The sequence below is a fragment of the Seriola aureovittata genome, chromosome 4 (assembly GCF_021018895.1).
Source record: "Seriola aureovittata isolate HTS-2021-v1 ecotype China chromosome 4, ASM2101889v1, whole genome shotgun sequence".
Lineage (NCBI taxonomy): Eukaryota > Metazoa > Chordata > Actinopteri > Carangiformes > Carangidae > Seriola > Seriola aureovittata.
The window spans coordinates 22,966,138-22,989,074 of record NC_079367.1 but is presented as its reverse complement, the minus strand read 5'-3'; the positions used below and the strand labels follow the sequence as shown (position 1 = coordinate 22,989,074).

The 22,937-nt window shown below is 39.5% G+C and overlaps 2 protein-coding genes across 15 annotated transcripts in view; both read right to left on the bottom strand.

The window, feature by feature from the left end:
- Positions 1-11,022, bottom strand: part of LOC130167891 (neurobeachin-like) — a 218,580-nt gene extending 207,558 nt beyond the window's left edge. For all 9 annotated transcript variants that reach the window (XM_056374417.1, XM_056374418.1, XM_056374421.1 and 6 more), the window contains exon 1: positions 10,446-11,022. In XM_056374417.1, the coding sequence (XP_056230392.1) occupies positions 10,446-10,718 (273 nt within the window). In that variant the 5' untranslated portion in view covers positions 10,719-11,022. The remainder of the gene's footprint in view (positions 1-10,445) is intronic.
- Positions 11,023-14,114: 3,092 nt separating this feature from the next.
- The window catches only part of stard13b (StAR-related lipid transfer (START) domain containing 13b), a 68,635-nt gene continuing 59,812 nt past the window's right edge, over positions 14,115-22,937 (bottom strand). For all 6 annotated transcript variants that reach the window (XM_056373944.1, XM_056373945.1, XM_056373947.1 and 3 more), the window contains 12 exons: positions 22,617-22,698; positions 20,619-20,682; positions 18,349-19,712; positions 18,065-18,235; positions 17,692-17,851; positions 17,246-17,444; positions 16,794-17,007; positions 16,228-16,342; positions 15,889-16,110; positions 15,477-15,694; positions 15,195-15,371; positions 14,115-15,020 (listed from right to left, as the gene is read on the bottom strand). In XM_056373944.1, coding sequence (XP_056229919.1) covers positions 14,903-15,020; positions 15,195-15,371; positions 15,477-15,694; positions 15,889-16,110; positions 16,228-16,342; positions 16,794-17,007; positions 17,246-17,444; positions 17,692-17,851; positions 18,065-18,235; positions 18,349-19,712; positions 20,619-20,682; positions 22,617-22,698 — 3,104 coding nt within the window. In that variant the 3' untranslated portion in view covers positions 14,115-14,902. The remainder of the gene's footprint in view (positions 15,021-15,194; positions 15,372-15,476; positions 15,695-15,888; positions 16,111-16,227; positions 16,343-16,793; positions 17,008-17,245; positions 17,445-17,691; positions 17,852-18,064; positions 18,236-18,348; positions 19,713-20,618; positions 20,683-22,616; positions 22,699-22,937) is intronic.

Sequence of the window (22,937 nt, the reverse complement as noted above, 5' to 3'; positions counted from 1 at the left end):
ATCCCAGAATGCACCCTGACACAAATGTAGGCAGCAGCCAAATAATATACCATCAGCATCTCTCCAGGGTAAAACTGCATGAGCAAGTAAGAGGGATGAGCATAGCAAGAGAAAAGTAAAGCCAAAGGGAGAACAGAGAGAAAATAGATCCATGGCTTTTGCGCAGTCGTTTGACCTATCTCTTTAGCATTTCCCTAAGGCACTGGCTGTTGGTTATCAATGAAACCACAAAGGTCTATACCCAACAGCATTTCCAATTTGCTGCTCTTGTTATCCAAAGGAAGCTGACTTACAGAGCTCGCCTAAATTCCTATTTTGGCAACATTCTAAGCAGTGAACAATGGACAGAGAATAAAACTTAAAGTAGGACTGTTTTGATTTGCCAAGCAAGAGAGTAGCAGCCTAAAGAGCCACATGAGTAGCAGTTATGAGGGTCAACTCCTCCACCACAAATATTTTACTGTTTCTCCATAATTTTGTGTTTATCAGGAATATTAAAAAAAATTAAAAATTTTTTTTTTTTTAAATGAATCAAGAATTTTTTTTAAAGAACCTGGTGATCTCATGATAATTTGAAATATAACAATTGCAACAGTACTTAGACATCAGAGAGACCAAAAAAAACTGCAGATATGGCAGTGCACAGAGAATGTTGAAAATGCAGTCCTTCACTTTGTCCTTGGGTGAGGACAAGAAAATGCATATCAGCACACTCCCCGAATCAATCAACAGTTCAGGTAAATTACTTTTAAACAAACAAATTTGCACAGAATCGGAATTTCAATTTTCCCTCAAATCCTAAGAAGATTATCAGAGTAGATCAGAGGAAACTGCTGTTGGCAGAAATTGAATGGCTTAGCAGAGAATAAAGTTTACTGAGGAAGCACAATTTTAGCATACCATCTTAGCATACCATAGACCCCTACAATGCATACAGTTCAAACTGGAAAGGATGAAAGGCTTGGTAAAGAATTCATGAAGATGAACACTGCTATTTCTAATGAATGCTGACGTGTTAATTCTCTTACCATATAGAGCATGTAGCATATTTGGTATATCACATATATTATCAGCTTTGTAATGCATAATTGATCCATGCAGGCAAATTTTTCATTGACCTCTTCTACATAACAGTCTGAGTGCACATCTACAGAGGAACATCTCTGGCCCTGATGTAGAGGTTCATGATCAAGGACATTTCAGAAGGACATAATTAGGGGCTGGGAAAAAAAGAAACACAAGTTTCATATAATACATAAATGTAAATCACTCATACAGAATCTCATGGTAATGCCATACATGCATACATGGATACATGCATGCAGTGGGTCTGCAGTAAAAGAAAAAAGGCAAAGTCCAATTAAGTAAGGTTTCAAGAATGACACAGAAAAAAAATTTGTGGTAAAAAAAGTTTAAAAAATTTAAGTGTGATATTGGCAAAACTGTACCAGTGCCTAGAGGAGATATTGATCCAACATTGATCAAAGTTTGCCACTGACTCAACAGCAGCAGAGGGATACTTACAGTGAAGGCCAACCATGACTGAAAACAGCTTAGGGTGCACACAAGTCTCAATCTCTGGCTTTTATCTATTATGCATTTCCAGATATACTGATTGTCCCTTGACAGCTGCAGACTACAGTAGTTTTTTTCATTTTTTTTTGCTTTGGGGGGGAGGGGGGGCAGTTGATTTTCATTCAATACTATGAAAAAAAGTTAATTTATTTAGGGCAGCTTTGATTCTATTTTCAATTAATTCCCAACGCAGTTACATATTTTGCAAAATCCAATGAACATGGTTCAAGTGCTTCAATGACAAAATATCTCTGTTCAAATTACTGCATGTCCAACTCTTTCAGTGTGGGAAACCATGAATTTTATATTGCTTCTGAATAATAAATACAACCTTCACCTTCGTCCTTCAGCCATCATCAACCAAAACAAAACAAAAAAAAATAGTGACCAAACTCATCTTCTCATACCACATTTAACTCAGTTTAAACAGATGGGATGTGAAAGATGGCTGCTGGTTTATTTATAATCTCTTCTTATCCCTCTCATGAGACCCTGGTAGTTTGTTCTGTGGCGAAATGCTGATCTCTGTTATCGCAACAAACTACCAAGGTCTCACGAGAGGGATGGGGTACCAAAGAGCAAACGTATCTAAAGTGATAAGAAGTCATATGAAAACAACATACACTTAAGTATAACAATATATAAATCATAATGATATAAACAAAAGAAGGGTGGACCATACTTCCTCCAGAAAACTGTACTGTAAAACGGCACCCTGACAGCAAAGGCACATCACCTTTGGTTTTCATTGTAGACCTTGGGATGACAAGCAGTGTTAGGCAGGATGATCTAAGAGAAAGATGTCTGATGATCTATAAAAATTCAGATGGAGTCTAACTATTGAGACCAACTTCATTAGTTATCTAGCGTCTGAGAGGTGTAGTATGACCCGAGGTCAGAAAGGTGATTTGCTGCTATTTTGTGATGTGTTGTAATTTACTTCTTTAATATACTGACTTCCCTTGATCCTACATTGTGTACTTCCTCTTCAGTTAGAAAGCAGCTTCCAGAGAGAACTTGAATACAGTCACTTTTCAGACACTATCACTGCAGATTTCATTCATTTCTTAAAAAAAAAAAACAACAACAACTGAAGCAGTCTATTTCTAATCATGTTTTGTATCCGAGAGGAACAATGTTAATACTGTATGCTGAAACAAGATGCCTTATTCATTTGTTTTCTGCTTCTGACAGGTGTGATAGCGGATCTATAATTTTAATCAAGGCTATTGTAATCACAAGACAGAATGAATTTAATGCCTCAGAGAAGAATGGTGTAAATTAGTGGGCAACATGAGCAACTTTTTGAGTAGCTGTTAGCAGCTTCATTTGGAGGAAAGCAAGCAACATGACATACAGTATGTCATGGCAGAAAGCAAAACTAATAGTTATGGCAATATCAACATGAAGACAGCAGTTTACCCAGATGGGCAAAATCCCCTTTGTCTCAACACGCTCTGTGCCTGTACTGTATTCTGCTCCGCTGAAGCAGCTGTCATTGGAGGAAGACTTATCTATTCCTCTGCAAAAACAGACTGTTGTCAGATCTGTTTTCCAGAATCATACAACAATCCAAGCAGAAAATGCCTATTACTGTTTATCATAATCATATTTTCCCAAATGCCACTCTCAGCGGGGTAGCAATATTATACCAAATTCAACAGTTACAAATCTGAGTGTCAACTTTGACTCATATTTGAAGGACACATCGACAACAGCATCTCGAAAGCAGCTCCATCATATTGCCCAAGTTCACCCATTGCTGACACAGTCAGATGCAGATATTGACTCATTCATTCATGGACTCATCTAATCTAGATTGGACTACTGCTAATAGCATTAATACTATTCCAACTACTCCTAAGTGTAGCTGCTAGCATTCTTACTAGCACCAAAAAGATTTTGAAAAACACCATTTCTATCCTCACTCCAGACTACAAACTGCTACTCATTACCTACAAAACTCTCCATGGATTAGCACCTCCCTATTTCACAGAACTCCTCAGACCTTATATCACTCAGATCACAGGATGCTGGCTACTCATTATTCCAAAGATTATTAAGCAATCCATTTTGTCTGAACATTTTCTTATTTGCTCCAACACTTTACCTCGCCCAGTCCGAGAAGCAAACACCTGGAGAGTATTAAGTCAATGCTGAAATCGTATTTTCCCTCTTCTGTAACTGAATTGTTTAATTTCTACCTTTTTCTGGTTTTTGCTCCTCATTTACAGCTCTCATTTAATAAGCAATATTTGTTTCTTAAATACATTTTATATATCTTTTAAATTGTCTTCTTCTCTTTCTGTAATTGTCTTTTTTCTTTTGTAAAATGTACTGAGACAGTGTTTTTACACTCAAACCAAACTTACTTACATGAGGGGTATGCATTTCCTATGACAAATCTCTATTTATTAATTACCTTTAATCACTGGGTTAGTGATTACCACTTTCAGTGTGTATACGAGAGACCTTAATACACTGATGCATATCTAATACACAACGACATGCAAAAGACCAACTTCAACGATACAAGTTGGATAATGTGTCAATGTAAAATGGCAGAGCTCAGGCTCCCTTTTGATTTTCCATTTAATTCCTGTGGAATTACATCAACCTTGAAGCCAGGACTCCACATCCTGTCTAATAACACATTATCTTAATTACAGCTTTCATTTAATGACATTCCCTTTAATTAGTTTTGATAAGGTATGGTGGCACAAAACTGTAGCATCTTAGTGTTTAGTACATTCAATTACTCAGTCCCACAAACAAATTTTTTAGGGTAATGCAGACCAATGATGTTCAATTCTTATTTAATTAACCTGTTAATGTTTACAGTGATGCTGTGTTCGGTAATGTGTCAAACTGATGCTTACCCAAGCTATTCTATCAATCACTTAAATGGAATATACAGGACATTATTTAATTAACCTCAGGCTCATTGTTACTTACAGGGGGCTGGAGCCTATCCTAGAATTTAACAAAGACTCTCCGGACAGATTGTCAATCCATCATTACAGTTAATTCAGACAGACAGAAAGTCACTCACTCTGACTACTATTAGTGATTCAGAACATTCATCACACCCAAATCTCTGTCTGTAAACAGTGGACAAAAAAATCCACGAGTTAACAATTGAAACTCTTCATGAGACTGGTAGATTGGACACAGTCACTTCTTGTTTTGAGCTGACAGGTAGCTACTACTCTAAAAAAAATATATATATATACACAATTGTGGAATAGAATACAAAAAGAACATAAAAATCAAAATTGTCTCTCTCAGAAGTGAGCAAGCCAACAGCCTGTGGGATAAATGACTTCTTACATACATTCTTTGCAGCCAGAGGAATCCTGAGTCTAGCTACTCGAATCTGGATGTCAAGGTTCCTCTGCAATACACAAAGCTTTCCTAACTCTTTGTCCTCAAAGAACCTCCAGCTGGCTCTGTGGCCGTCTGATTTATTTACTGGCCACACTGATGACCCTCGCCAGCTTGCTCCCATATATATTTTTCAGGTTAGCTTTCCAAGCAGAAGCAGCTGAGCAACTGCTCTCACTGCATATGTTTCTCGAACACATAATCCACATTCAGAGAAACAAAGGTCACGAATATTCCTAGAAAACCTATCTCCAAGAGATTGCATTAATGTACCACTGATTTACGACACCAAAAACATTTTGAAGGAAACGTAATGGCAGATTCTGTTATCGAGTAACTTAATGAGGAAATATTCATTAACGTATCTGGCAATCACATCAGTAAAATGTTCACTGACAACGTATTTCATGTGTTTTCTGACAAAATATCATGCAATATGACTCTGCTATTATTAAAGCTTCTTTATGGATACATTAAGACACTGGCAACCATGAAAAGATAATAGTCTTGGTTAAAAACAAAAGAAGTCCACAGTGGCTTAAATCACCACACGTTTTTTAAAAATTTAACCAAAACCACAATCTTTCTTTAACCTCAGGCATTTGTTGCCTAAACCTCATCACAGACAGGACTCATCATGTGAACCCTGAGCTCTGGTGGTACGTGCTTTGTACACCCATCCTCCACCACAACCACCTCCTTGTTACTCTAGTGCGGTGCTTCATTCACTCAGAAAAAGTTGCCTCTCAACAAAGCAGCTATGATGTTTGACAGCACAAAATGATTGAGAAAACAGTTTTGTAATGTGTATTGTGTAAACATAACGTCTAGGACGCAGGGTTGATCCCGAGTGCTTCATGTTGCCCACAGTTTCAAACGGTTGACCATTAATTATGACAGGCTGAGTGTCAGAGTCATGTTTAGAGCAGATAATAAGTTAAGCTCCAGTGCATTCAGCTGACACCAACTCTGGAGAGTACTCATGTGGTTCAGGTATGCCAACTCTCCAGTCACATCACCCTTTTATAAAGACCGAATCCTGACTAATTTGGCTTTCAATACAACAATAATTCTCATATTAAAAAACTGATTCATGTTAGAGCTTTTCCTTTCTTTTTTTTTGACTCAGTAAACATGCTCTCAAAAGCATCTTAATCACAAACAGCAAGGATCAGTGATTACAAGTCATATTCCAATGTGCATCATTGCACCTGTCATAAGGATAATTGTAGAAGCATGTGTAATGCCATTACGCTAATGAAAATGACTGATTTGGCAACTATTGGTGATCATGTATTTAATGAAGCAGTAAGGGAAAATGAAATACTGAGAATCTGTCAATTCTTCATTCAAAAGTATCTCAGCATGCTGGAGTGCTTTCTGTCTAAGCTGGCAATACAAATTCATGTCAAATAATTGATAAGTGGGCCTCCCTACAGTAAGGACTGAGCAAGTAACAGAGGATTAACTGTAAAATCACTGACACAGAGGAAAAGGGACTACTGTAGTAGCGAGAGTAATCTGCTTCTGTTAGTAGAATGTTTTCTGGAAATGTTTTTACTAAAAGCCCGGTAGAAGATTACATTTTCCCCTCTACAGAGCGCTGGTCAGCAAGGTGAAGCATGTCATTAAAGTGATAATCAACCAAAAATCTTTTTAGTGTCCAACATTCACCCCCTGTAGGCTTGAAAGACCATGTTGGCAGTTTTGTTCTTTATGGAAAATAGTAACTCTGGAAAGATTCAATTCATATCTACATGTCTCTGTAAATGAATTCCAACATCCACACTGCAGAAATGTATCAATCCCCTCCTACAGCATAATCTTCTTGTCCCCTGTTCTTTTACATACTCAGTGGCACCCCCACTAATTTTTTCATCCAAATCTGTCAAATACTGCAGATATCACCTGTCTGTAGCTTTGCTTATGCAGTCTCTTGAGACAAACATAAGCAAATGTAGACGCAAGCTACAGATACAGTTATTTTGACATATTTGGTAAAATAGGAACATATAACAGGAGCATACAATAGATGATGGATCAAATTCATTTGAGAGGGCTGACAAGATTTTATGAGTGATTTGATAAGTTTTTTTCACCATGAGAACAACTGGTAGGAAATAAAGTTTAGGTCTGTCATGCACCCACCTTTCAATTCTATAGGAGGTGACTGATTAATACTACAAGAATAGAATTTGTGTGGAGAATCCTTTTACAGAAGAAAATAAGTTTTGTTGTAACTCTGAGCTGAGATGAAAGTCAAGGATATCTACAGTTTATTTTTTTGCTTTTGTGTTAATATCAACCAGTTGAAGATGGCACATGAGAGCTGCATTGTTTCAAAATGTCAGGATCAAGGTGAAGATGTGGTGTGAAAGCTTTTTCCTAATTTCACACGTCACACTAACTTCTTTTCACACCATCATGCATCAGATCATATTTAACTTTGATCATGAAGAAGTAGGCTGTTGAGGAATGTGACTCTCTCTTTCGTCAGATAAGTCTTCCTTTAATGAGTCACACCAAGTGACAATTAGCAAAGTAAAAATATCAACTTTCTATTTTCTCTTCTTGGAAAGCGCAGTGAGTCAGCTAACAGATAACAAACGGGGGTGACTACTGTAAACTGCACATCTGACTGTGAGAAATCCACTTTGTTTCCAACTTCATAGTTTGAGGACAACAAGCAATATTGTCCGGCTTATACCAAATTTGATTAGATGTATAGCCTACTAGTGGTCAGCTCTTAGAAGCAGCCATCAGCTTATGGTTGGTTCTGACTGGAAATAGTTCAAACTAGTTGGTCCCAGTAGTTTTTCAAGCTTTAATCCACTTTGATCCAGTGCTTTAATAGGGAAAGTAGCACAAATGGGTTGTCATACACTCTGTCCTAATTCTATGCAAGTCTATCAGTGCTGACTACAACAAAAAGTCAACACACTATAATTCAATATTATTCTGTTGATTCTGTTGATATCATAATATTATAAAGAAAATGCTGTAATGAAATGTTTTTAGTGTATTTCATATTATCTGATTCGCATTTTTGTTGTATATATAATCAGTGTATCTTTATCAATCCTGAGATAAAAACACAAACTGTCCAGTGTTTCAACTTCTGCTCATAATATGTTTGGAAAGGCTCCAGATCCCCATGGCTCTAAACATGAATAATGCAGTGAATAAATTGCTAAATGTACATCTGATGAGACCTAAACACCAGTAAAGAGTGAATTGTGTAGGTACAGAGTTGGTGGTTGTGGAACATTGATATTTAGTGATTAACCTTCAGAAGATGTTTTGTGTCTGATTCAGTACACCTTTCTGATGGGCGATCCCCATTTCGTAATGTGCCTGATTTCTTGAGGCAGGCTGAGAAGGCTCTCATTCTACTATTGGAGCAGTAATACCAGATCCATTTTATTGTGAATTTTCCAATCCTGGAAGCTCAAAAAGAACCGCAGCTAAATAACAAAATGAAAAAAAAAAAAAAAAAAAAAGAATAAGACACTATTCATTAAGGATGTTCAGACCAGTATCCTCCAACCACAATTTTTCCAAGATGCTCCATGGAAATGGAGAAAAACATTATTATTTCATTACACCACAAATTGGACCCCATGAGATACAGTTGAGGATCCTTCAGGATCTTCACACTCGTTCTACACTTCAAAAATAACCTCAACTTATAAGCATAAAAAATCCTGCAGTCATAACATCTTACAGATAGGAGGGTTTGCATGACAGCTTTCTCCCGCCATCTTTCATGGCTACTATTATTCATGCACATTTTGTGATTTAGATGAAGAGGCAGATATAATAACAATTACTGTGTCACATGGTCCCAAAATTGCTGTATTATACATGTTTCATTTGAATGCATATAATATGGATGGAAGCTGTATTTCTGTTTGCAAACAAGTCAAGTAGAATCAAATTTGACTGAAACCATATCATAGCACTAAAATCTCTCTTATTAAAATCTGTCATTCAAAAGTTTGAGACCTGCATATGACTAAGAAGTGTTTGGACAAAGTGCACTCTACTGTTTGTAGCATGCACACAATACTATGAAACAAAACATGCACAGAAGAGCAAAAGGCAACTGTGACATTGATGGTCGGCATTCAATTCAATAACTCATCATAATAAAGCAAGATCGAGAAATTACTTAAGATCAGGATCTGGTGCAAATAAGCAGGCAATCTCTTGTCTGGACAATCAGGGATGAAAAAAATAATCACGGTACACCACAGCATGTTGTACCTTATGCACATTTCCTGTGAAAATAGCACGGTGCACAATAGCAAGTGTGAGAGGGCAAGGTGTCAGAGAATTCAACTACTGCAGTACTACTCTCATGTCTGAACATGCCAAGGGCTACAATTTGTCCCACTCCACAAAGTGGATTTCTGTTGTGCCAGAACAGGTCGTAATTAATCTCTAGTGTGCTAACAAGGAGAGGCCAACTACTGCGAACAGGATCTGCTGTTGTACTCCTGCAACTGGTCAAAGCAAAGGTATGAGCTTTTTCTACAGACTGCTCTCTCTCATGTTCAATTGTAACAATGGAAGAAACTAGCTTTATTTGCTAACCCTGGCTCAAATCCCCAACTACCTTGTGTTGACAATCATTACTTATCAATCTCCTCTCTCTCTGCTGCAGTAATAATAATAATAATCATCATCATACAATGATTTATGAGAATGGACCCTAGGTCTGGTTAAAAAGTAGAAAGAGGTTGTACAAAACAAAAAAATACTCCCTGGGGCAATATACATTTGGGGAGAGAGTGATGACCACCATACTCCCACAAGTACTCACACTTTAGTTAGGAGCAGGTCCAATACACACCAAGAATATAGAAGCTGCACTGGCCAAATGCTCATCAAAAACTGAGCAGTTTGTGAACCCTCTATTTAGGGATGTTAGCCATCCTGGGCTCCAAGAAAACATCTTAGCAACAGCTGTAGTCCCTGGCACATCCACACACAGAGAGACAGAGACAGAAGCTATGCCCCCTGTTCTCTGCTCACCTCCATCACTCTGCATCAGCATATATGCCATTTGAATTATCAGCATAGATGCCATTTGAATTCAAGCTATGAAGTACTCACATTACACTTTAATCTCAGCAGGTATGCACTTTACCTCCACTGACACCAATGTGCTCAATTTGCAAGCAAACACCATGAAGTTGAGACTTTGTTGAACTTCGAAACTTGAGAACTGCCTTTGTTTTAGTATCCAATCATCCCTCAACTCACCTAATGGGCGAGCATGTGTGACTTTTGAATGTTCACTCTCTCATATCCCGGGGCACTAAGTGATACTGTAAATAAATTAATAATCACTGACACTGTCCCGAGGTTAAAATAACATTGTTTTGTCATTGTGTCAACAGTATGCTCTGTTATTTGATGACATTGAGTAAGGCAATAATATCCGATCATAGAGTGAAAGAAAGGCAAAAATGTTTACTTACCAAATTCAGCACCGTTTCAACAATATCCCGGTTGCTAACCTCTCCAACCTGGATCAGTCCGATGAGAACAGCAAATTTCATCTTGATATTCCGGATTGGAACCGATGGATTGATAATCCCAGCCGGGAGGACCACTGAACCTGAAGCGGACATCATCATTGTCTCACTGGAGCCAGCGGAGACTGCAGCCGTGTGCTGCCTGTGACCTGGAGGAGGTTGTCGGTCCGAGAGCGACACCGAGCCCGGCATTGCCACCGGTCTCTCGCTTGTCATTTCCACCAAGAGGCTTCAGAAGATAGTTATACGCTTTCTCCTTTTAATATATTTAAATCACTGATCTGGAGCATCAAGAAGAAATGAAGGAGAAGAGGAGCCCTCTAAAAACAAAAACAAAACACACACAAGAAATCCCTCTCTGTCAGAAAAATCCACTCTCGAGAGTTCCGGTGAGTGAGCCCGGTGTATTGTCGGTGTCAGCCGGTTAACTGAGCTGACTGACCTGCGCTGTGTGCACAAGGCTGTGTGTATGTGTTTGTGCCGCTCTCTTGGATGCGCGTCTCCGTCTCTGTGTTGCTGTCACCGCCATGTTGCCGCCCCCTGCCTGCGGTTCCACTCACCACGCCTGCGCTGGCTGCGATGGTGGAGCAGGAGATCCGGAGGCTGACCGTTAGCAGGTCGCTTCCCAGTCCGGTCCACCTGGCGACTGGGAGCAGCGAATTGCAGAGTTCTTCCTATAGCGTGTTGCATGGCCACATTCTTAAAGACAGTATGTTGTCACCTACGTCCGTTTTATAAAGTTCGTGTTTAGTTTAGTGAGTTGAGCCAGTCAGGTTAGATTTTACCGAGTAGAGTTAAACTAAATAAAATATCCCAAATAGCGCAAATTTAGTCGCAGCACAGCAACTCATTCCTAAACGAAGATGGTAGCCGGAAGTTACCTGAGTTAAGGTTTACGCACCGACGTCAAAAATATAGGTTTTAGAAGCATTATTGTGTTTACGGGAAATATAAAATAATTTTAAATAATACAAAAATAGACTGGATAAAAAAAAATCTAAATGAGAAATATTCATAGTTAACTATCGTTTGTCATTGCATGAAGAGCGCAGGTGTACCTAATGACTTAATCATGGCTGTGTCGCATTAAGGTTTCCCAGTACAGGGAGCTGGTATTCTTACACCTGCAATCCAATCACATGTAAAAACTGTTCCGCAGCAGTTGGATCAGCAGAGACAATTAATAAATCACATTTTAAAATTTAAAATAAATAAATTTTAAAAAACTGACAAAAAGTCTCCCAATTTGTTATCATGATGGTAATTTGACTTAAGTACCACCATGAAACGATATAATACAATTTTTGTCTTTTAGGGCCAGTTGTCTATCTAAAGACTCAAAAATTGAAAGTTGACATAAATGTAGCCTATATTTTTTATACTTTAGTTTTAGTGGTTATAAGACTAATTATTATTTTATTATTAGGTTACTTCAAACATCTTATTTAATCAAGACACTGCAGACACCAAACCTCTCAGGCCATTTTTTTTTAGCCTAAAGCCATGCATGAACCTGAACATTATGCAGGCAGATAATTATCATTATCTTATCATTTCGTCCTCTCTTCACATAATGTGTGCTAGTTTCATTACAGTTTGAGCTCCAGGTGTGAACAGTTCTTTGGTCAGTCTGCCAGGCGAAAAGATGACCCTGGACAGTCATCTATGCAATACAACAAATCCTGCTACAGCTTCCCTTGGTCAACTACAAGTCAGGTTTTCTCCCAGTGTTCCTGGTGAGTTGGTATTAGGGTCTGCTTGTTGACACATTGAACTGACACTTGTGAAAATTTACGAATTGTCTGGTTTATTTATTTTGTCCTTTTTGCATCCACTACTGTTGATCAAGCATGTTAAATATTTACATATTTTTATTACTCTCCAAGCCAGAAAAATGTTTGCTTTCAAATTAATTATTGCTTTGAATTTTTTAATTAACAAAATGCAAAAGAATCGCATAATAGAAGTTATTACTGCCTTTTGTCTTAAACTTCTCCAGCATCTTATATGTGGTTTGTTTATGCGAAAAAAGATACAATGGTAATGACAAGAAATATTGTATTTATGTAGCTCCACTTTACATGTACAATAAAACATGGACAAATGTAAATATATAAATAAATTAGAAACACAATTTGACAAAAAAAAAGCCATCAGGTTCCAGTGGTTATATAAAAGAGACTGACACTGACAGCTTGGCAACAATCCTGTCCATCGTCCTGACTGACAGCCAGAAGCTGAGCTTGCATTTCATGACCTCATTAAGCTGATCTGTGTCAGCATGGCTTCAAACGAGGTAAAAAATATTGTAGGGCTTTATACAGCTGTACTGTGCACTTTAAAAAGTTAATTTAATTTGCTGTAATACAGTGCAGAATAATTGACAATCACATCATTTAACCTACTCACCAGCGTGTTTCTTTTGACAACTGTTGTAAATGTTTTCTCAGAATGCTGTATCTTTATAATGCTATAATGCAGACCGTATTAAATTAGTCCTAAATACTTTATAGCTATTGTGTCCTTACGGAATTAGTCCTTTTTATTCTGTTGTCCAAACATAGCAATGTGTCCAATAATGTATTTTTAATCAGTGGGAAATAACTACAAGGAACTCAAACCCTACTATCTTCGGCATTAAGCTTACTGGCCCCCATTCCAATAAGAAACATAAACCCTGGTGGGGCTGGATAGAGGTCAATGGAGGGGGATTGGCTTTGCCATTCACACACTTAGAGCAAATATAGGGAACTGAATCAGACAAACAGATCCAGACTCATGCAGCCAAAGGATTGTTGATTTCCGTGTATTTATTGTTTCGGTGTGGTGTGCTATATTCTGTTACGGTTTGGGTGAATGATCCTTTTACACACTTTAATTATGTCTGAGCTGCCATCACCTCTATCTTTATCTCAGTCAGGTTTTGAACAGATCCCAGATGGTGATAATATTTCATGCCATCACCTAAAATTTATTTTATTATTTTTCCTTGTTAGATGTCTCAGCAGTGGATATCTATCTTCTCATCCTTACTGCCTGTTGAAAGTAATTAAAAATACCCATGAAAAAAGGAATTTAATTTCAATAGCATTGTCACTGGAAAAAATAAATGTGGCCACAGTAAAAATGAATAGTCCACTGATAAGAAAGAGCCATCTAGTGGACAAAAAGGACAATCAGGTTCAAGTGTTCAGTCCAAGTTTTTCCCTTTGGATACAATTTGTATGAAAAGGCCAGACAAAATGAATTGCAGTCTTCATTTGCTTTTAATTTTGAATCACTGATGTGTTTGCATTACAAATGAGATATAGGTCAAATGAGGTGTCTATTTAAGTCTATTCACCCAAGTGGGTTGACTGCAGTCATGTGTTTCCTTCAAATGACCAGTAGAGGTCCCTGTGTCCCCGGATCAGAAAGATTTGTTTTTTAAGTTAGATTCTTTGGCTGTGTATATAAACATTTTTGTTGAAGCTTTTCTGGCATTTTTTGTTATTAACTGTCCATGACAGGTATTTAGAATCCTTACACAATAAATGCCATTACTGAATCGTTTACATGTAGTGTTCCTTCTCTTTGAAGTAGAGCAAGATTAAGAAACAGTCCATACTAACGTTTTACAATTTTGATATTTTTTATTAAAAAATGATGTCTATTGTACTTGACACTGCACAATCCAGTACCCTAAAGCAGGTATGATCAAGTCAAACCTTAAGTCATTCTTTTCACAACCACAGGAGGTCAAAGTTTAATAAAATTACACCCATTAAAAATGGCAATACTGAAGCAAAGTAAAACCAGCTTACAATTTTGTACCATGTGTATTACAGGAAGGTTGACACAATGAAAGAATCAATATATAGGAAATTAACATATGTACTATTTATCGCCTCACATATTCACAATATATACATTTTGTTTGCATGTACAGTATATTCACACACATATATACAGACACTTGAGTGTACATCATAATAATTATAGCTTTAAATCTAAAATGAATAACATGCTTCCCAGAAGCATTTAAGAGCTTTAATGTCCTAGACATTGTAGATTATAGCAACAGTAAAACAATAACATTATCAAAGATAATAATTATTATAGCATACAGGTTTAGCAACATCAAGGTAAATAAAATCCTAATTCTAACAATATTGGCAGGATGATTAATTTCCCAATGAGTAATTATGCTCAGCACCTATAAGATGTCCTTTTTTGTCCTTGTGCAAGTACAGAGGAGCTCAAAATAATTTTCAGAGCATTTGTACTCTGAATAAAAAAAAAACTGAATAAACTGTGCTTTAGTTCTGGGGTCCTGTCTATGCCTCGTGTCTGCCTGTTGGCAATGTCTTAAAGGCTCACTCTTGATCTCAAGCCTGAGCAGACACAACTGGCAAATAGTTTCAGATTTTGGTTTCTGGCCCGTCCGTGATTAGTGGCTGGAAGGAGTTGCGGATCCGGGCAGCTTCTGCGGCACAAAGGTGACCAAAGGCTTTGTTATACCAATCTGGAGTCCTTCCTCTGAAATCAAAACAGTATATTTAATACAGCGTACATGCGCGTATAACAAGCTTCAAATAAATATGAAACTAAAATCTTATGTAATATATATTGATGCATTTTAAATGTGTCAGAAAAAAATTAAGCGTTTGCTAAAAGAGTTAAATCTTGCAACAAGATTATTGCTGGACTTACTTTAAGTCCACTCTGCAGATATGAGTTAGTCTGGACTTCCCAGAGCCACAGGGCTCAAGCAGGTAGTTGGACTCCAGGGCAATAGCTCGTACCCCTCCAACAGGAGGACAGTCCTCATGCTCTATAGACACAGAAACAAGGGAGCAGGCACCTTTGGGCAAGTCTGTCCTCCATGACCTTGAATAAACAGAAAGAGATTGAGTATGTACCCTAAAAGAAAAGAAATTAGAGCAACTTCCAAACAAAGGACAATGTGTTGTTTGGTGTTTTTAAACCACTTACCTGAGAACTACAAAGTCTCTGCTGGGATGAGGAGGCATGCGATTGAGAACATACTGGAACACCTCTGTCTGCTTGTCTAGTGTTTCAGACACTTTCCACTGTAGCAGGTCCACATCCCACAGGTGGCGCTCTCGCAGCACCCGGTTCAACACGACAGATGGTGGCGCTTCCACTTCCACAGACACTCTCCAGCGTCTCAAAGGGTTCCCATCTCCCACCTTGATAAGACACAAAGACACAAACCATCATGTTAACTTACAGATCTGAAAGCAAGATCCATGCTTGAGGTACAAAAGAGCATTTTATTTTCTGCATTACTGATTTGCTGTTGTAACCCTTTGGCGTTGATACGAGACACTGGGATCATTCTGATGTATTATTATACATGAAAAAAAAAAAACTTAACACAAACCTTCTTATAGTAGAGCTCTGTGTTATCAGAGCTGCTGCATGACACCCAGGACTTGGACTTTTCCCGGGCCTCTTTGAGCAGGTTCTGAAGCCTCCCCTCCATATGTGTTTGGTATGTTCCATCATCATCTTCCAGCTGCTTGCACAGCTCGTCTATTGTTGGTGCATGCAAGTCAGCCTCCACATATGAATTACGCGACTGAGTAACCATCTCATGAGGGATCTAATGGGTGCATAAAAGCATGAGGTAAGACTCACAGCAATATAAACAGAGGGAGGCCTGTGGATATTACATTCAGCCTTGAAATTCTTGCATCATCTCAACTACAGGTTCTCGTACCTCAAAGAGACGGTTGCACTCAATGATCATATGAGCAAGGCCCTGTGTTGCTGCTAAATTTTCATTCAGATCCTTCTGGTCTGGCCTGCCAGTGGCATACTTCTTCTGCATGGCCCTGGGGATTATGGATAGAGAAAATGTATTAGTCCCCAGGTCAACATCCACACCAAACACAGTATATAAACCCTTCCTCCGCTCTGCAGGAAACCCCTTTGATCCCTTTAGCAACAATTTCAACATGGTAAATTAGAGAGCTTTGCTTTGTTTGTACACAGCATGGTCTCATAAAACACCGAGCTTTAAAAAGAGAGCCATGTCCTTTTAAAACTGGCCCGGAGAGACAGTAATCTACTGCACCGCTGGGGGCTGACCAAGCTCTGTAACCCGTTTTATGTCTGTATTATGGAGTCATAGGTGAAGATAATCATACACGAGTTAATAGAGTGCATGCATGTCTTGTTCATTAGGCTTTTTTGAGGCACAGAACGGCAGGAAATGGTCCTGCCACAAAATCACAGACACCAAGCTAATTACAACACTATAAGACATGAGGAAAAAACATGCACCTTGGTGAGAGATTGTCTTTCTTGAGTATGTTGAGATGGAAGAGGGAGGGGGCCAGGCAAACGGCAATGTTCATGGGTGTCATCTGGTTCTCCTCTACAGAAGAAGTGACATCGCTGAGGAAACAGAGCAGCGTCTGCAGCACCTCTCGGTTTTCATCCGACATCAGCATGATGGCTGCTTGGACAGCTTGCAACCTTTGGTCCTTTGGCACATCTGCACATATGAGAGAATTGATTTGTATTATTTCTGCTTTAAAGACACAGTGATAGAAGAGAGAATAGCATCCACACTGTCAAAGGTCATTTACTTTATTTTAAATTATATTTTCACGCAGCCACATGTATGTTAGTTTGGTTACAACTGAACAATAATAGAGCAAAACCAAGTGAGACAATAAAATGAAAACCTGCCATGGGCAAAAAAAAAAAAACACAGAAATTTATGTCCTTACATTGGTAGATATGGAGGAACGTCTCCCCCAGTTTGCTGGTGAGCAGAGGCTCAGGTAAATCCCTGAAGAACTGCTTCACCATGTCAGCCACATCATAGGCAGACTGATCCTCATAGTTCACATTGTCAGGGGAATTCTCATTCATCTGCCTCAGAGCTTGAATTCGAGACTTCACCCCCGATTTACGAAAGAGACCCACCTGGGAGCAAAGCAGGAGCATTAATGTTAGCGTGACAGCTGGAAGTAACATGTAATCGCATTGTACCGCAGTTCCGCTGACTGTATTGTTATTATACAACTACTGTATCTGTCGGCCACCTGTGTCAGTCATTGTGCACAGAAACCTTACACCACGTTATGCGCATTAGATGAACCCAACCATTTGTTACATCACATGTGAAAATGCAAGTCACACGTAACGTGAGAGCATGTATACTGCGACCTACCTGGTCAAGACACTGGCTCCTCAGGTACCGCAGGGCCTGCTGCAGGCCAAGGGGCAGGGGTTGTCCAGAGCGCTGCACATGCACTATGAGAGGCACTCCGAACACATTCTTATCCTTATAGTCTGGTACCTTCATTCTCTTCATAAACTTAGGCACAGACCTAGGGAAGACATCAACACAACATCTTTAGGAAGTTGCTAAACCAGAGAGAGCAAAATATACAGTATATAGGCACTGACTTCGAAGCTTAAAGCCAAAAGGGAATCTGGTTGCAATAATTAATTGAGGCCTAATAAAACCATACTTGACAAACATTACTTATACACTAATAGAAAAAAGAATCACACCTTTGGAAATTTAAATGAAGACTTACCAAGTCCAGCCATGCTTGTTGGACATGGAGTACTTCTCCATGATTGCAGTAAGACGTAGCAGAGAAAACTTCTGCAACAAACTCAGCTGGCCTGCTGACTGGTTGGTAATCTGCAGGGATGCCACTGAGTGACTCAGGCGATTAGAGATCTGAAAGCTGGGCCATCGTAACCTAATACCATAAAAGATGAAAAAGAAAAACAGTTCACTTCGTGGTCAAAGAAGAGCTAAACTTGTGTGATCTCAAATGTTTCAGTACTTTCAATACAGTTCCAAGAGTCTTACCGATTTGGTCGTGTGAGTGAAGCACCTACTCCTGAGTCCCTCCTTTCCCTGAGCCTTGTAGATTCTGTCTCAGCCAGTGATACCCGGTCTCTGTCCCCATCACTAGGTGTGGTCTGGCTTTCTGTGACTGAATTTCCCTCAAAGTCCAATGTGATCTGACTAGAGGACTGGAGTCGGACTGTATCTTCCCTCTCGCCATCCACCTGTGCCAGCCCTTCTCCTCCAGGCAACACATTCTTAGACCAGTGGTCCACTATCTGCTGAAGGCCATTGACATGCAACAAGATATCATCCAGGTGAGGAAACAGGTCCTCTTTCTCTAGATCTATGAGGTCTCCAGTGCTGGCGTACAGATGTGAGCCAGGAACATTATCATACACACTGATGCGGCTACCTCTGGAGCAGCACTGGGTGACAGGCCTGGATTCCCTTCTGCGTGAAATTAGTGGAGAGTCCAGATGCATGCTGCCGGTGTGCCAGTTAATAGAGGCCCCATTGGTTGGGGACAGGCTTTCTATGGACAGTGCTTTGGGGAAGGTTCCTGGCTTGTGGTCTTTAGGAATATGGACCACCAGGTCTTCATAGGAGCAGAATTCATTCCTGCGGTTTTGTTCTGCGACTTTATTCACTTGGGTGCCTGAGAAGATGTCTATGTCCTCTAGATACATGCCACTGCGCTTGTGGTCAGCCCGATGAGGCTTGCGCTCTTTCAAGCTGGGTGTGCTAACAGCGCTGCCACTAGAATGGCTGCTGCCCTCACTACTACACTGGGACGGATGAACTTTGTTGGACAGTGGTTCTTGAGCCACACCGTTTCCATTTATGATCTCAACACAATGCAGCGTTTTCAGTGCCCGGGCCTCCTGCTGTAGCACTGGAGAGCTGATGACTAACGCCTTACGACCACTTCCCAGAGTTCCTCGGGAGCGCAGTGTCTCCATGCGCTTCAGGAAGTCTTTGGCACGGGTGCTGCTTGTCTTGCCGTGCTTGTCAGGTAGTGAGCCGTAGTGAGCAATTTCTTTGGGGATGTGAGGCATTGTGAGAGAAGTAGAGTCTGGCATTGCTGCAGAGTCCGAGCACGTGCGGTTGGAGCAGTCAGAATCCTCTGTACTCAGGCCCCTGTGACCGCTGCCCCCGCTGCTCTCACTGTGCAAAGAAGAGACCTCTGGCTCACTGAGGTCCGTCAGGACACTCTCGCTGCTGGTGGTGGCCCTCAGAGGTAAGCTGTCCCTGGAGGGCTGGCCCTCTCTGTGGTTCCCCAGCAGACAGTCAATGTCCTGTAACCTGGACCAGCGCCGGCTGCTCCACTCAAAGGTCCATTTGTCACTGATAGCAAACAGGTCGTCTTCATCAGAGTCTTCACTCTGAGGAAAGATAGATTATGTTACACCAATTACTTTAGCCGCTATGATTTAATTTGTTTTCTTTATTCTTCTTTGTAGTAATGAATGTTTCTATTTAGGTCTGCACATACAGTACGTATTACCATACACTGAGTGGAAATATAATAATTGAGGTTGGTAAGGTAAAATATATACATGAAGGTGTCACATAATCTATGCCACAAAGACCAGTTAAATAAGAAATGCAGGAAATGGCTGAAGGATGTGTCTGCTCAGAATTAATAACATTATACAATCAGCCAACAGTGATATAACACCAGACAAACGATTCCTTTGACTTGAATACTTTTCCATAAATAGACCAAGACAGGAAAAAGTCATTAATGTCAGCCAGCAGGCTACATTCCAATGTGGAGACAGATAAAAAGTAATAATACTCAACGGGGACGAACACAACAATGGTGCAATCTCAAATATCGTATAATCTAGGTTACGCCGATGAGGCCAGATTATATTTGTGTTGATGCATGAAGCACATGCACAACCTCAGGCAGTCTTTGTAAGAAAATACCATTGATGTTTGTCTTCAAATTCTTACAACTTTTAAATGAAAACTTTTTGGGGGAATGAAGCTTTTTGAGGGGTAAACCCAAAGAACCACATACAAACTGTTATAGTTCAAAATAGAGAAAAAGCATGACACTTGCTTCAGACTAAACTCTTGACTGAGCAAAATATTTTTTACCTGCTGAATTATCTGTCTTTTAATATATTTATCTTTTTAAAGTTAGTGGTGTGTTTTTCCCCCAAAAAATATAGTGTAGTGTCACAGCTGCCACAGTGTTGCAATAATCCACTTTAAAAACTTTAAAAACTGCAGAAGCATCACTTTGATAAAAAAGGCTGTAATCTAGTGTCGACACTTACTTTCTTCTTCGGAAGGTTCACGTCAAGTTTCATAGAGGCACACTTATTCAAGGTGTGGAGGCGCCTGAAACAAAGAAGGACCAAGGATGAAAAACAAACAAGAGAAAGACCAGAATAGTGTTCTAATGACCACTCCAGAAATAAATCCCATTCTGTTTGCTATTTAAGTGTTAACCTGATCAGCTTTTGTTCTGGATGCACAGCCAGACCCAGAGGGAAACTCAGTTTCCACACACACATTATCCTAAACCTAATGAACACCGGTAATTGTCAGTTGCTCTGTTCTCTTTCTCTGAGGGTTGGATCTAAGTGATTGTGGCTTGAAGGCTGCTGTGCGGTACTTTGAACAAAGGTGAATTTGAGGGCAGCAGATGGAGTAGCCACATATAATGTTCTAATCACAGCCTGGCTAATTATAGTCGCTATAGTCACTATAGTCATCTGCAGATCTTAATCTACAGATGAACACGTCTTTAATGCCACTTCACACTTGTGTACACACATGATTTGAGAGACAGCTCAGTTAAACAAAAGTCACATTAACACATTAAAACTTGCTGCTTTTGAAATACAAATGCACATTTCTGAGCTCAGTTTTACAAATCTCCCTCAGAAAAGTAATGGAACATTTTCAATATTTGTAAAAAACATTATAGTCTAAGCCTTGGAACGTGTGCTTAGCGATTAGAGGTTCTGTGGGTGTTCAAACTGGGATATATAAAGTAACGGCACTAAAAACTACATGAAAGTACATGAACCATTAATAGCACAGGGGAAAAGATGATGGCATAATAAAATACACTGCAGCTGACTGGGCCTTGGCTGTAGACAAAAAGAAACTCATTTGCGGAGAGATAATCACAAGCTGTAACAGCTCCAGATATTACTAACAGTCTTTTTCACAGATTGACAGTATTGTTCTGTGACAGTAAATAGACTCAGATGAAGGATACAGCTTTCCTCTAGTGCTGTAGATGACGGGGGTTAGCCAAACAAGAAGTTCCCATGATTGTTATTGTAGATAGTAGGACTCAACTGAAGAGAGGATTTCTAAGCTGGGGGCCCTTTATTCCACAGGCCTGAAGAGCTTTGAATGTGGTTTCTAAAACAGGAGGCTGCTTAGCCAGAGATCAGAAAGAGCACTCGCATACATGAAATATCTATCAGTTACACTTTTATCAAAGACACCCACAGTATGCAGGGTGGTACTTATTTTTGCGCACAAGGCTGTGGTGGCGTAACTGACAACAAGGCCATCCTTATGTTGCCATAGAGATGGTGGAAAGTCATGGACAAAATCACGTTGGAGGTGGAACTGTTTCCAATTGTCCTCCATTTATCCCGTGGCTAGTTTGGAATTTAGATGAGTTGCTTTAGGGTTGTTTAGAGTCACAGTATATTGAGCCGCTCGAGGCACCCCTCATGCTACTCTCTGCTTGCCTCTCTGGAGGGTTGCCATAGTTACTGTGGTAACTGAAGTGCTGTTTTCATCTTGGCTTGAAAGAGTACATGAGCTGTCTTGCCCTATAAGGGAGTGATGTGGAACCACCAGTTGTTGGCTCTGTGTACTTTTCTATTCTTTACACCCTCTGGCAAATTAGGAAGAATCACACTCATCCAATATTTTTCAAGCAGTTATGTCAGAGTGCAGTTCAACATCTTGAGGACACGGAGATTCCATGGCTATTAAAGCATTTATTAAATCAACATTTCAATATGTTGCATTTCAGTCCAGACTGATGAAGGTCTGATGAAATTTGACTGATTTATTAAATGTTTTAAATGTACAGCAGTGTGTGGAAAATCTTATTTTCTGTACAAGCTTCTTAATACCTAAGATAAGAAAACTAAAATTTGCATCAGATGAGACATGTGTTTTTACTTTAAAGTTCATGTAGGGATGATTCTCACATAGTTCTACTTGTTTGGGCCAAGAAAGTTATTTGTAGCATTGACTCATGTACGAGTCTTTTCAGTCTCAATGAATTGTCTGGTTACCTGCAAAGAGGTTCCACGAGATCTTTGTCCAGAAAGTCATGATCTCTTTTCACAGGCGAAATGTCAATGGGGAATTGGGAATCTGTGGAAAGAAGTGTAACACCAACATTAAAGAAAGATCTGGAAAGCACATTCTTTCCAGAAATACACTGAAGTTCTGGGAGACCATCAAACTTGTTTTGTATGTGATGCTAATGAGAAGAGACAGAATTTGCCCAAATAACAGCACTCAGGCTTGTGCAGGCATTACATCTTGCTCTGGGTATGGGCCTCCTCTTACATAACTTAAGAGACTGAATCCAGACCCTCTGAATCTAACAT